Source organism: Carettochelys insculpta, chromosome 15 (genome assembly GCF_033958435.1).
Source record: "Carettochelys insculpta isolate YL-2023 chromosome 15, ASM3395843v1, whole genome shotgun sequence".
NCBI lineage: Eukaryota > Metazoa > Chordata > Testudines > Carettochelyidae > Carettochelys > Carettochelys insculpta.
In genome coordinates this window covers 36,927,084-36,942,005 of record NC_134151.1, presented here as the reverse complement: position 1 = coordinate 36,942,005, position 14,922 = coordinate 36,927,084, and the positions used below count along the sequence as shown (strand labels likewise).

General features: G+C 49.7%; 2 protein-coding genes across 4 annotated transcripts in view; one reads left to right on the top strand and one right to left on the bottom strand.

Annotated features, from left to right (window-relative positions):
• ADAM19 (ADAM metallopeptidase domain 19) overlaps window positions 1–2,611 on the top strand; it is a 58,644-nt gene extending 56,033 nt beyond the window's left edge. For 2 of the 3 annotated variants that reach the window (XM_075009320.1, XM_075009318.1), the window contains exon 23: window positions 2,472–2,601. In XM_075009320.1, coding sequence (XP_074865421.1) covers window positions 2,472–2,522 — 51 coding nt within the window. In that variant the 3' untranslated portion in view covers window positions 2,523–2,601. Of the gene's footprint in view, window positions 1–2,471 lie in introns of all 3 variants that reach the window. The other variant, XM_075009319.1, reaches the window with a different exon arrangement.
• The window catches only part of NIPAL4 (NIPA like domain containing 4), a 32,065-nt gene continuing 17,831 nt past the window's right edge, over window positions 689–14,922 (bottom strand). The window contains exons 5-6 of the mRNA XM_075009321.1: window positions 11,482–11,642; window positions 689–10,321 (exon numbers count right to left, since the gene is read on the bottom strand). Coding sequence (XP_074865422.1) covers window positions 9,717–10,321; window positions 11,482–11,642 — 766 coding nt within the window. The 3' untranslated portion in view covers window positions 689–9,716. The remainder of the gene's footprint in view (window positions 10,322–11,481; window positions 11,643–14,922) is intronic.

Below are 14,922 nucleotides of genomic sequence, written 5' to 3'. Positions count from 1 at the left end.
TGCTGGGCTGCATGCAGCTCATTGCTGATGTAGGCTGGATGGCCCCAGTGCTACGTCCTTTCCCACTAAGTATTTGTTAGGCTAAACAGCGGCAAGGATACAATTCTCCAGGGATACTGAAGACAGCGTCTGTTTCAAAATACTTTTTAATGGAAACACAAAAAGCAACCATGTGATTACTGAATGTAGTCAATGCTGGTGACTGGGTTTTATAGTCCAGGAGAGTCGAGCTGCTGTGTAATTCTCAAGTGATCACCGCTTTTTCCCGGAGATTAAGCCTACACCTTTATTTATGATATCGAGAAAAGCACAAGCAGCAAGGTGGCTAAATATGCTGATGGCAGACAATTATTTAGGTTCAAAGGGTAACATCAGTGTTAGTAGCTTCACAAATAACTAGCAGTCCTGCAGCACCTTAGAGACTCACACATGTATTAGGTCCTGAGCTTTCTGGGGTAAGGCCAACTTCTTCAGATGAAAAGTGGGTCTTACCGATGAATGCTCATGAGCTAATACATTTGTTAGTCTCTGAGGTGCTACAGGGCTGCTTTTGGTTTGTGAAATTATTTGAGTTGGTCAAGACTAGTGAGATACATACATAGTCCACAGAGCTGGAAAGGACCTCGAGAGGTCATGGAGTCCAGTCCCCTGCACTCACAGCAGGCCCTGTCAACAGCCCTGACCGGGCTTTTCTTTTTTTTTAAAAATCTAACCAGCCCCAGACCCTTGAAAGGCTCCTGCCCCCGCACCCCCAAAGAATGCACTCACAACCCAAGACTAATGCTCTAACCACTGAGCCAGCCCCCTTGCCCCCCAGGTGATGAGGAATTTCTTGCTGCCTAGTCACTTGGCTTTGACAGCCGACACACTTTGTGGTTGGTAACTACCAGGTAATACAGGATGGAGGGAAGAACTTGAGTTCTCAGCCACCAAGCTGGTTTTTAAATTGGCTCCTTACCAGCCAAGAAAAAGACTTGCTTGGTTACTGGAGATAGTGCAGTGTAAACATCTGCTCATTATACAGTGGTAACTATGTTAGATATGTCAGGCGTGGAATAAAAATACTGACAATACTACAACGATAGTGTAGAACTCGATGACAGCCAAAAACCTGTGTTCTCTGCTGGTGTCCAGAGATGAAAACAATTTGTCAGAACTGCCTATGAGGAGACCTTTTGAAAGGGGAAGAATAAGAGAGGACACAAGAGCGTGTATGTGCATGTTAACGAAGGCCATAAAAGCACTCCTAGGCACCCTTTTTCATAAATTAAGAACAAGGGGGCAAGTCAATGAAACTGAAAGGGAACCAGTTTGGACCTGATCAAAGTAATCAGGCTCTAATGGAACGCATTGCCTGTGGAACTCATTGCCACAGCATTCGACCACACAAAACGTTTCTATGACCACAGAAAACAGCTACTGTTACAGCAGATTGGACAAAAATACATTATACAGGGGTTTAAACTCTTCTGCTTTGGGGAAAGTTCCAGTCTTGTCACTCTTTGAATTAGGGTTCCATTGCTAAGGAGTTGATAAATGATTAATAGGTATTATAATAAATGGCTAAAATGTGTTCTTGAATTGTTTGAGACCATGGCTTACAACAAGCTACACCACTGACCAGTGACTAACCTGTAACACACAGTACTCATGTATATAAACTGCTAGAAAAGGGTTAGGTCATAAGGAGTTGGCTACAAACATTTTTTATGCCATGAGGTCAGGGACCCAGTAGGCTTGGTCACATAGATGCCTTTTCTAAATGTGATTTCAAAGTGCGCTGTTCCTTGCTTAAGATACATTCTGCGGCTATGTAACCTGCTCACAGCACCTACTAATCATTGACTCATCCTTATAAATCTAACCGTCTAAAGTCTGAGTCTAGCCTCCTTCTGCCAGGGTTTAGGAAAATACTTTCCCTGTGGGTGGGTTACTTAGGAAGGAGCAAATATCCCCCTAGTGGATACTTCTTACGAAGAGTCTGGTATGGAACAGTGCCAGAGGCAAGACACAGGCACGACACTGCCAGGGTTCATATACGCCACGTTTCTTCCATGGATTGCCTGCTCTGGGGGCTCAGCTGAATGAGAACAAGGGGGAAGCTTTTTCTTTTTTCACAAATACTTATCTCAGACCTGGTCTGTGCTACGGGGTAATGATGACCTAAGAAATGCAACTCCAGCTACATGAATTGCATCACCGGAGTCCATTTACCTTAGATCGGGTTGCTGAGGCATTTCCCCGGCAAGGACTTGCTGGGAGAATCTCTCCCATTGACTCCCCTTTACTCTTCTTGCTCGGGTGGAGCGTCTGAGTTGACGGGAGCGTGCTCAGTGGTTGACTTAGTTCGTCTTTCCTAGACCCACTAAACTGATCCTGGGAGAGAGATTTCTAAAGTGTCAATCTGCCGGTAAGTGTAGACAAAGTCTCAGCCTTTTTTTTTTCCCCCCCTCCATTGTCACTCCCCACAGCAGAATTCAACGGTGAAACTAACTGGAGGAGTGCATACCTTGAAAAAATGATGGCCAGGCACACTCTGCTCCAGGGCTGGAGTCGTCCAGCCACGTTCTCTCCAGATCAACTTGGGCTCTCACAAGGAACTGGATGCCGTGGTCACCAGGAAGATACTCAGGTCATATATAGTGCTTGATCTCCTTTCCCCTGGCCTCATATTTCCCACCTGGCTCACTGGGCCCTGCACAAGGGTGTCCTGGTGTAGGCAGGTACGCTGCCTAGTGACACCAATGGGACTTGCATCAGCATAGGCCAAGAAAGCAGACTTTGGCCCTCAGTGCTGCAACCCAGGAGTTGTGTTTCAAATGGAAGTGAAATGTTTGTGCAGAAGAAGGGCTGGGAAGAGGGGAGAGTGCTCCGTATTTTAAAAGACTTTGTTCCCAGCTCTGTCTCTGTAATATCCTGGGATCGACATGGCCACAAGCTCTCTCTGTTTCACCAGTGATTTAGTGCTCCAGGGCCAGCGATCTGAATCAATCAGCTGCTGGATTTGATCGGCAGTGCGGAAAACGTGCCGCACTGCAGTAACCTGATCTTGCGGCTGATTTGGGGCCAGAACCTCCTCCCAGCCAGCTCATCCCTAGCATGCCCCCTTCCATCACCGTCCGTGGAGGGTTCTGCATGAACTGCTCAGTTCTCCTGTCTTGTTGATGTACGTGTAAGAGCTCGTGGCATTTCCCGCTTGGATTATGTGCCCTTATCCGGGTGGTTTAGACTCAAGACAAGGTACTACAGCCAAACCTTCTAAAGAAAACACAGTGCGAACAGTCAAATGGAGCAAAAATGATGGCTCTGTGGTGGACGCTTCCTGCTGCAATGTGGTGCCACAGACCTCAGTGCTTCCCATGGGCCTCCCTTTTGTGCTGAGCAGTACAGTTGAATGCAGGGTACCTGATCACGCAGACTAAGATATAAAACTTTAAAACAATGGGAGACTTATGACACATGGTGCTTTTGTTGGATGACTGATTTGAGTCCAAACTTTCCTCTTACTGGACCTGGTGGAGCCAGTTGTCCTTGTGCTGAAGGTGCTAATCCCAGGCCATTATGAATTTGTTTTAATTAGTCTGGGTCGCCACACATTTTATCTCAGGCTTTGAGACATTTTGTTCCCCTGGCAATTTTTCTGTTTTCCTTGAAGTTACTTCCTGTGTGAACCTCAGCAATGCCGGAGCTATAGACATATCCAGCTTATTACCAACAGAGGTCTTCAAGCAAAATAGTCCAGGCTGCAGTGTAAGAAACCCTATGGTTTGCGAGGGAGGGGGACACACCCTGCTTTTGGGTGGTGATTCAATTATTGCTACCTAACCACGCAGAAATACCCTGAACTTTCCCATTAGGTTTGGCTAGCAGCTAAAGCTTGAGCAAGCCAGTTTACTACCACCCCACTGTCTACTCCCAGCGATGGTTAGTTTGGCCTCTTCTGAGATTATCGTATTCCTTAAAAACCAGACGATAACCCCAAATGAAACAGCTGGTCCTCTTAAGACCTTTAAATGCTTTTCTCCACCCCGGTCAGCCTTGTGTCCTAATAACTGTCCATGGCATCTGACCTTCAGTGCACAGCAACCGCTCAGTGTGACAAAGTCAAAGTATTTTTGTAGGTCCTTCTTTAATCATATTGATTCCTTGCAAAAGCTATTGAAGAAAGAATGGTAAGAAGGGAATCACACCAGCAGCCAGTTACTTCTCAGGGTTCTTTTTACTTCCAGCAATTGTAGCAGCTGCCTTCCCTGGCTTTTCACCTCTCTATTGTTATGACTTGTATTTATTACAGCAATGGCAAGGCACCAACCCAGAAGGAGCCCCTGTTGGTCTAAGAATGGTAGCCAGATCCTGCCCGGTTGAGGGTACAGACTAGATGAAAAGATGAGAGAGGTTGGGGGCATCATGCTTTGAGGCTTCCATCCCTAGCTGCACACGATACCCATTCTGAACACAGTGCTTTACCTTATTAAAACCACATGCTTACTAACACCTGCAGGCAGCAGCTATTGGCTACAGCTGCCGGTTCTGAAAGCCCAGGGAGCTGTCCCACTGATTTCAGCCGGAGGGGGTGGGGGGGTGTAGGGATGGGAATGCCCAACTCAGAGCACAACTGCTCAGCCCCTGAGCCTGAAAGGAAGCCCTGCAGTGCTGGATATTACACATCCTCTGGAAAGAGCTGCTCAGTCATTTAATGTTTTTGCACATGTGAGCTGCGTGAACAAAGGGCAGGGGGAGAAAATAAAATGTGATTTTTTTTTTAAAATTGTTTGGGAGAACAGACAATATTCATGTCACTTTCTCTTCCATCCATGTATTGTTTACAGTAATGCTCTGTGCATCTATGCAAAGACTTGAATAATGCCATTCATTTGTGCCTTTTTTTGCCCAGTTTACATTTAATAAATTTATTGTTAATTGTCACTGAAAGGTTGCCTGGGAGCGTTGCTGAGTCAAGGCTGGGCACGGATTGCTCAGCCTGGTGCCTGAACTGTGCCATGTTCTAAAGAGAGGCTACAATAGGAAAAAGGCCCTTCCAAAGTTCAGGCTCTAGTCTGCTGCAGACCTGAAGAAGAGCACTGCGGAGCACAAAAGCGCCTCTCTCTCCCCCCACTAGACATTGGTCCAATAAACAACGTTCCTTCACTCGTCCTGTCTCTTCAAAATTCAAGCCACGAAGCCAGGGCTAAAAACTGCAATTGGTGTTACATACAGAGGAGCAGGGATTTTTCTTTACCAGGCGAGGGCGCTGCTGTCCTAATCACCTTCCCTGGACTGTCTGTTTCTATTGGCCTCTGCGGCCTAGCAAGGCACTGCACTGAAGAATCACTCAAAGCTTTCAGCTCAGCCCTCAAGAGTTTGTATGAAACTTCTCTGAGCACAAACCATTGAAATGTCACTGATGGAGGGGCGTTGCCTCCACTTCAACATCAAAGCTAGTCCCAGTGTTACGTTAACTCTGCCTCTTGCCAGCATAGGTAAAGTACCTTTATTAGGAACACAAATCCCAGAACCTTGCAGGCAGGGCCAGCCAGTGTCTTGTATCACTTTGGGCTGACAGCTCCAAAGGAGGTAATGTGAGCTCTGACAGCACCATGGCAGAGCCTGCAGGCTGTCACTTTTCACAGTGCACCTCTGGGACTCTCAGTTCAACATGCTGCCTCTATCTCCTGCCCTGGGACACTGGCACCCCAGTTACTCAGCTGCCACCTGTGCTGTGGTGTTGAGCATGGAACCATCCATTCATAAAGCAGTGCTGGGGGGGGCGGGGGGTTATCGTAAAAAGATGGTTCTGTAGCTAGTAAATTTTCCCACCTCTCCACCCCTTAAATAAAGGCACCCGAGGGAGCCTAGCTCCACTGAATGAACAGAGCTGCAACCATTTAGCCCAGCTACGGACTGTTGCATTGGACTTGGTCCCTGAATGAAGGACATGGAGGGGTCAGGTGTGCTCTTAAACCCACTTCAAAGTGATCCGAGGTGGGGATCAGTGATCCCAGTGTGAGGCCAGGCACCTGATGTGCACAATGGTCTGCTTGAGGGGGAACTAGATCACAATCATCAGAAGGCTCTACCAGCAGCTGAGACCCATGAGTGAGAGTTAATTAAGCCCAGACACTAGCCCCACCAGGTGGTGAGGGGGGCGGTCAGTGTGGGGAGGCTGCACCTGAGAGATGCTGTGGAAGTGAAAAATAAAAGCCAGTGGCGCAATGAGCAGGGCACAGTGCAAACCACACCCAGAGCAGCTGTGCAAAGACAAGGCGAGGGAGGAAAAGTACTAATGCAAAAATCAATCTGTACAGCCACAGAGCGGTTCCCCACTTACGCCAGCCAATGTGCCGCCAATGCGCAGCCCAGGCAGATGGGCTTAAATGAGGGGAAGACCTAAAAACAAGCTCTCTCAATCCCCCAAAGGGCCCACAATGGTTCCCCAAACCTCAGCTTCTGAAACATTTGCCTGTTTGGTTACTTAGCTCATTTGAACCCCTTTGGCCTTCCAGGCGAAGGAAGCACTTTCACTGACCCCAGAAAGGTGCCGAGTCTTGCAGAAGCCAGTGACAGTGAGTGATTCACCAGGCTCCAACACAGGTGTTACCCAGCTGTAGCACAGTTCTGATTTACACTGGCTCACACAAGGGCAGAAGGAGCCCCAGTAAGGTTACAGATGGAGATCGGCAGCACTGCAAGCTGCTGTCGAAAACACATGCCTGAAAGCTAATTAACATTCTCCACCCAGCTGACACAAACAAAGGCTATTTACATACACAGAATCCCAGGGCTGGAAGGGACCTCACGCGGTCATCGAGTCCAGTCCCCTGCTTCAAGCAGGATCAACCCCCACTAAGTCATCCCAGCCAGGACCTTGTCCAGCCAGGACTTAAATACCTTGAGGGATGGAAAACGACCTCTCTAGGTGACACATTCCAGTGCTTCCCCACCCACCTGGGGAAGTAGTTTTTCCTAATAGCCAATCTACACTCCCACTCTGTAACTTCAGACCATTGCTCCTTGTTCTGCCATCCGTCGCCACTGAGAACAGTCTCTCCATCCTCTTTAGAGCTCCCCTTCAGGAAGCTGAAGGCTGCTATTAAATCACCCCTCAGTCTTCTCTTCTGTAAACTAAACAAGCCCAAGCCCCTCAGCCTTTCCTCACAGGTCATGCACTCCAACACTGTCCATACATCCTTTGCCTGAGCGCTGTTTAAAGCGAATGGGCTAAGGCACAGATTGCAGCATTAGTACTCAGGCTGAATGGCCCCACACTGCAGAGAAGGTCCCATTGCAGACTGGCAGAATCTGGCCCTATCGCTTTACATGGTCTCTTTTTTCCCCCTTGCCAGCAAGCACTGGTAATTTACAATGCAATCCTGGCACCCTCACAGCTCAAAGGGTTACCCAGCCCATGGATCAAAGCTCCGTGGCCAAACCTTCAGCAATGCAGGGAGCACTCCCATCTGCGCTGACCGAATCCCAGCATCCCCTTGAGTTCTGCTCTGTAACAGACACACGCGAGCCCTCCCTGCCCTCGGTCTCGACCTCTCTGAACTGCCACGGTCTAATTCAACGTGGAGTCATTTGCCTGAGAGCAGCAGAGCTGCGTCCTCTTGTGCCGTTACCGTACCCTCCCATCCAGCGGGAACAGGAACACGGATGGTCTAGGGCCTGGGATGTACGTCCTGCAGCTCTCCACCCCAAGCACACTTGAGCTCTGCCTAGTAGGAGTGCCACATCTGTTACCTCAGTGTCCGCCACTGGCTCACCTTATAAGGACATTGGCACCCCTTCAGCTGAGCCGAACTGGCTGGGCATCAGGCGGCTCTGAGTCACACCTGGACCCAGCTGAAAGCAAGATGGTTTGCACCATAGGCTGGGCATGCTTAGTTGAAGGGAGGTCCATGCTGGGGCTGGCCCTACTGGGAGAGGGTTATATGGGGGTGGTCAGAGGATATCAACCCACAAGTGGCCTGGGGTAATGGCACTGAGGCCCTAGAGTAGGGGAAGGGATTCTAGGGATGAAGCCCTGAGCACTGGGAGGGATAGGCGTCTAGGGAGAAGGCCGGGGGGGGGACTGGTTGGTCGAAACTCTGCACAGCCTGGGAGGGGAGCAAAGCATCTGTAAAGGCGTGAGCCCAGGGAGGGGCTGCAGGAAAAGCTAGGAATGGGCAGAGGCAGGAAGTGGCCTGGGGCAGCAGCAAGGGCTACGTGGATGGAGTTTTGTGGCTTTTTCTGGGCTCCATTAGCCAGGGATGCCAGATAAGAGCCCGCTACACCCCATCATCCAACAATCTGAGTGGTGGTGGGGGATTTCCAGCAGCAAGGCCACGCTTCCATTCGTGCACTCGGCTAGACTAGGTTATCCTGCAGTCAGGTGGCAGCAGCAGCAGCAGCTTCCTCTGCCTTAAGACAAACCCTGCTCACTCCCGGCGACTCCTCAGCAATACCGCGCTCGGGGAGAGATGAGAGCTGCAGCTTCCAACTTTCACTGCCTTCAGCTACGGGGATGGGAGGTTTTGGTTTGTCCCCCTGAAGCAACAGAAACTATGTTCAGATCTAACCTGATCATCCTCTTTAGGAATGTTTGGTTCAAGGCCCTCTTCAGTTTGCACTAGATCCTGTGCACATACAAAATTTGTATCTGTATCGGCATCCGTAGAAAGGAGCCGCGGATATACACGCTGCAGCTATAAAAACATCTGCAAATTCACAGGGTTCTAGATACAAAATTTGTATCCTCATTCTCAGCCACAAACCTCAGCTATTTGTATCCATGGAGGTGGATAGCTGCAGGATGAAGAGCTCTATAGCTCCCTGGAGCAATGGCCTATGCTACACTCTTGTGGTTAAAATCATCAAAGGTCATCACATCATGGTGCATAATTACCCTGACAATTTCCTGTGTATCAACTCTGTTCATGACAACAACAACAAATGATCTCCTACTTGCCTACATATTTACTTGCCCAGGAAGAGGGTGTGTCCAGGCTTTAAAAAGAGGGGAAGAGGGGGTAAGAGGAGGGTGTTTTCCAGGAGTGAACCTTTTACAATGGAACTTGCTCTTTCAGAGCCAATGGCACTCTGAAAACCCCTCTGCTCGCCCCAGGCTTTCAGGGACTGGAAGCGTTATCAGATGTCTGGCAATGCTGTTGCTATCCTTCTGGGTAATCTGCCCCGGTGGTTTGCAAGGGCAGAATAGTCACTGGGGATCTCCCTGTTCTGTTTTCTGTTGCTTTGTATTTGAAGTTTTGCAGAGGTACCTATAGCCCTTCAGATGGGGCTGTACAGAAATCAAGCTCCACTCATCGGTCAGTCAGTAGGGATAAGTTTGAAGTCAGCACAACATCAACAAGTGTTCTGCTCAGGGAAAAGCAGGCAGATCGTGCATCAGAAAACGACAATGTTGAGAGACCAGCAGTCAGAAAGGACCCACACAATTTTGGTCCAATATGATCATACTTTAAAAGGAGTTGCCACTTTCAGCTGCTAGTGAAGTTGAAGTCTTAGGGCTGAAGACAAAATAAAACCCTGGCTCATGTTAAGGTATCACATCTGAGCCAAAGCCCACAGGAAAACTGTGTACGACTCCAGTAGCATTGTTTAGATCCATGATTAGTTTTACTATTTTTAGTTTCTGTATTTTTGCTTTAAAATTCATTGGTAACATTTCAACCTGTTCAGAGCAGCATCCTTTGTCCTTCAACAGTTATGTTACCACTTTAGCTGTAGATCATGAATACCTTGGGTTTATCATCAGTAATTATGTCAGAACTGTCCACTTCTATCAGGATGTTCTTGTCATCCTTGACCGTTGGTGTCCGGCCGTTGTTCTGAAGAACCTGTGGTAGGTTCCTCAAACTTATGTCCATGTCTTTGAAGGCCTGAAGTAAAAACACTCCCAAAATAATGGTGAGGAAGCCACAAACTGTCCCGATGATGTCCACCACTGACATGGTGACCCACTCCTTAAAGAGGATGACAGAAGTGGTGATGACGATGGTGGTGAATAGCACGTAGTATATGGGGAATACCAATGAGGTATTGAATACGTCGAGCGCTTTGTTGAGGTAGTTGACCTGAGTGGTGATGGACACCACCAGTGTGATGAGGAGGATCCACGTCAGTGGGTTCTGCAGGATGGGCTGATGGGCAAAGAAGCCCTTGATGGCAATCCCCAATCCTTTGACTGAAGACACCGAGAAGGCACCAATCACGGAGCAGATGGCGAGGTAGATGAGGATGTTGTGCCGCCCATATCGTGGTGCGAGGAAGATAATCAGAACCAGGCAGGCTATTAAGAGGATGGCAGCGTAAGCCAGGAAACCTTGGAGAGGCAAGAAGTGACAGCATGAAATCCAGTGACCTGCACAGCCAGGCAACAGCAGCAGTATGGATACCCCAGAGAGAGAAAACACCAGCCCGCAGCTGATCAGAACCAACGTAACCTCGACAGCGAAGGTAACATGCCTGACATACCCAAGAATACAGTTTGAAAAAAAAAAAAAAAAGAGGCCAGAGTTTCAAACTGGGGGAGAGCACCACAAAATGGCATGAAGCTGTGCTGATTAACACCAGCCTGAGATCTGGGAGCAAAATACTCCCAATTGCGCTTTGTGCAAACCCAGCTGCAGACTGCTGCGGGTTCATTGTACCAGCTCATGAATGGGCTCGTGGCCCAGGGAACATTGGAATCAGCTGGCAATGCAGAGGGCCGCTTCCGCACATGGCCATGGAAGAGTGGGGGGTTGGCGGTTTACAGGAGACAACTTGCGCTGCCTGCACACCGCAGCTTTGCCACCTTAATGCTGATCTGCTCCACCCCAGATACTCACATCCTGAAGACCTCTAGAGCTGAAGCAAATGGATTGGGGGAGGGAAAAAAAAAACCTAGTACAAATTCAGCACAGATATGGATGTCCTTCAAAGAAGGGGCAGCCATAGGATGAGGGTCCTAGAAGCTGCAGTCAGGCAGAGAATAACTGTAAATCCAAAAGTAAGACTATGATTTTCTAAAACCCCCACGAATGGATCCGAACTGCTGATCACAGGCTCTCTACAGGATTCTCTAACCACTGTCCAAAACACTGAAATACACCACCAGGGTACTGCAGGGAAACAGTTTATAAGGGCCTGTCATGGACTCTTAAATGTTCTGCCAGACCCTAACTTTGCCCCCTGCATTTTGAACTTGCCCACCAACAAGCTGAGGAGGACAAGAGGCGGAGGAGGAAGGAGACCAGCTTCCAGTCATGGTCAACAGCCTCCTGCTCCGCCTGGAAACATCTGTCCTCGCTGCAATAGAACTTGTGGTTCAAGGACAGGCCTCATCAGCCACCCGAGGATCCACAACTCCCATGGAAGATGACCATGCGCGGCAACAAGTGATTGCCAATGAGACCCTAATGAATGAAATACTCCTGCTCATGCACGTAAGTGTTCCCCTAAAGGGGCCTGTCTGATCTGGCTGGACTGCCTGGTGCTTACCAGGCTCTTTCAGCTTCGTAGCCATTTCGGTCAGGGTAGAAACTTCCTCTTCTTCTGGGGCATGTATCACCATCACCGTGCTACCCACAATGCTCAGCAGGCAGCCTAGCTTTCCCAACAGGTTGAGCCGCTCTCCAAGCAGATAGGAAGACAGGATGGCACTGCGTGGGTGAGGAAAGCAAACAATGTTACTGCCCCAAATTGTCCAAGGGAGAACAGCCAGGGTTAAACAAAAAGGCAGATTAGAAAGTTACATGCAAAATACATTAACGTCTCCATTTTAATTAGTGGCCAATGAGAAATTCTTCCGTTGCATGGGTGTCAATGGAGAGCAACTCCACTGAGTTAATTGGGGTTAGTCCAGATTCACACCAGAGCTAGTAACAGCACAGTTTGGGTACTGTGTCTCCAAAAATACAAATGGGTTAAAGTCATGGAAGGAAAATGCTTTTGGCAGGGAAAGATCGGTGGTTCCTCGGAGGAATGTATAGTTCTCCAGTTCTATTCATGCACAGTTGGGTAACATGAAGTTCCCAACACCGAAGAAAGCAGTCTGAGGACCAAAGAATCAAAAAATACTAGAACTGCAAGGGACCGTGAGAGGTCATTGAGTCCAGTCCCCTAACCTCACGGCAAGGCCAAGCACCATCTAGATCAGGAGTGGGCCAGATCTGGTCTGCCAAGCCTTTAAATCCAGCCCTCCCCTGCTGCTCTTTGTCATGCTTTGTGCTGCTCCCACCCCTAGCAAAATCTCCCCACTCCTATTTGCTGGTTTCTGACCAACAGGAGCTGAGAGACTTTGCTGGGGGTGGGGACAGCATGAAAACCTGGGCAGAGGGAGCTGAAGAGATGACAGGGGTTTTATAAAAACTTTCAAATGGCTGCTAGCCTATGGCTCAGACCGACACACAGAGATAGAAAGGTTACTCACCGTAGTAACGGTGGTTCTTCGAGATGTGTCCCCATGGGTGCTCCACATTAGGTGTCGGGCTCGCCCGGCGCCGCAGATCGGATCTTCCAAGCAGTTTCTGCCGGACCGCGCATGTGCCGGTGCGCGCCACTCCCCCGCGCGCTCCCGGCCACGTGCGCGATCCGGTCCCCGCCAGTTCCTTGACCAACCGCCTCGGATGCTCCTGCAAAACACTAAACAGAGATCCGAAGCGGGGAGGATGGGCGGGTAGTGGAGCACCCACGGGGACACATCTCGAAGAACCACCATTACTACGGTGAGTAACCTTTCTTTCTTCTTCGAGTGTCCCCGTGGGTGCTCCACATTAGGTGACTACCCAGCAGTAACCCAAGATAGGAGGTGGGTAATCGGATTATGTGCAGCTTGTCCCCGAGAGGACCGCTGTCGAGAGACGGGTATCCTCTTGGAATACCCTGTGAAGGGCGTAATGTTTGGCGAAGGTGTCACAGGATGACCAGGTCGCCACTCTGCAAATGTCTTTTAGCGCAACGCCCTTGAAAAAGGGCTGTTGATGCTGCCACCGCCCTAGTGGAATGAGCCCTGGGCATGGCCAGGAAAGGAGTCTTTTTGAGTTTGTAGCACATTTCTATGCAAGATACGATGTGCTTCGAGATTCTCTGCGAAGAGAGACATTCTCCTTTTGATTTGGGAGCGATAGAGACTAGGAGTCTATCCGTTCTCTGGAAGGACTTGGTCCTGTCTATATAGAAAGCTAGCACCTCCTCACGTCCAGGAGGTGTAGGCGTGCCTCTTTGTTAGAGTTATGAGGCTTTGGATAAAACGAGGGTAAACAATAGGTTCATTAGTATGAAACTCAGAAAGAAACTTTAGGAACAAAGGCTGGATGCAGCCGTATGGTTACCGCCTCCTTGGAAAAAACAGCGCAGGGTGGCGTTGCCATAACTGCCGCAAGCTCGCTCACCCTGCGAGCTGACGTGATTGCGAGAAGAAAGATCGTCTTTATCATAAGGAGGCAGAGGGAAACCGTGGCCAAAGGCTCGAACGGTGGTCCCGTTAGCGCATTAAGCACCAGGTCCAAGTTCCACGAAAGTGGAAGCGGTTTCCGAGGGGGGTATAGGTTTACCAGCCCTTTAAGGAACCTGGTAACCATGGGATGGGCGAACACCGTGTGCCCTGTCTCTCCGTGTCTGAATGCCAAAAAGGCGGCAAGGTGGACCTTAAACGAGGATAGCGAGAGTCCTCCTCTCTTGAGGTCCAGTAAATACTCTAATATTACAGGTATAGGCACCGAAAGGGGGGCTAGCTGTTTGGTAGAACACCATGCCGTAAAGCGAGTCCATTTCTGCTTGTAGGTCTTCCTGGTGGAAGTCCTCCTGCTACTTTCTAGGACTTGCTGCACTTCCTCCATACATGTGCTCTCTAGGGAGCTGAGCCATGGATTAACCACGTTTGTAGTCGCAGGCCTTGGGGGTGCGGATGCACTATGGACCCCTGGGCTTGCGTGAGCAGATCCGGCGCCACCAGAAGGGGCATCGGTGGCCGGTCCGACATGCGCAGGAGTAGGGGGAACCATTGCTGTCGATCCCACGTTGGGACTATCGGGATCATTCAGGCTCCTTCCCTCCTGGCTTTCTGCAACACTTTGTGGATCAGCACTGTGGGAGGGAAAGCGTAAAGCAGGGGGCCCCTCCATGAGATCGCGAAGGCGTCCCTCAGGGACCCCCATCCCAGTCCTGCCCTGGAGCAGAATCGTGGGCACTTCTTGTTGTGCTGAGTAGCAAACAGGTCTATCTGGGGAAAAACCCCATGCATGAAAAATCGGTTGCAGCAGATCGGGACGGATCTGCCACTCGTGCGTGAGTGCGAAACGCGTGCTCAGCTGGTCTGCCTTCACATTGTGAGCGCCTGGGAAGTACGAGGCTTTCAAGGTTATATTGTTGGCGATGCAGCAGTTTCACGACCGGACTGCCTCTGCACATAAGGCACGGGACCGAGCTCCTCCTTGCCGATTTATATAAAACATGGTGGAGGTATTGTCTATACTGATCCCGACTACTTTGCCTTTTATATGGTCTCGAAAGTGTCTGCAGGTGTTGAACACTGCTCTGAGCTCCAGTATATTTGTGTGCAGTGACTGCTCCGTGGAGGACCACAGCCCTTGCGTCACTTCTTCGCCCATGTGTGCTCCCCACCCTATGAGGGAGGCATCTGTAGTAAGAAAACCCAATGTGTGTGGTTGGTGGAAGGGTACCCCTGTTAGCAGGTTCTCGGGGTTTACCCACCATTGCAGGGATTTGCGCACCTCTGTTGTGGGCGACGCCACCCTGTGAACAGTGTGTGCTGCCGGGTTGTATACGCTCGCCAGCCAGTGCTGCATGCTGCGCATGTGTAACCTGGCGTTCTGTTCTACGAACGTCGCTGCTGCCATGTGGCCCAGCAGCTGTAAGCACGTCAGAACCAGCACCGTAGGGCTGAAGGTGAAGACTTGCACGAGGGAGCCGACGGCCCGA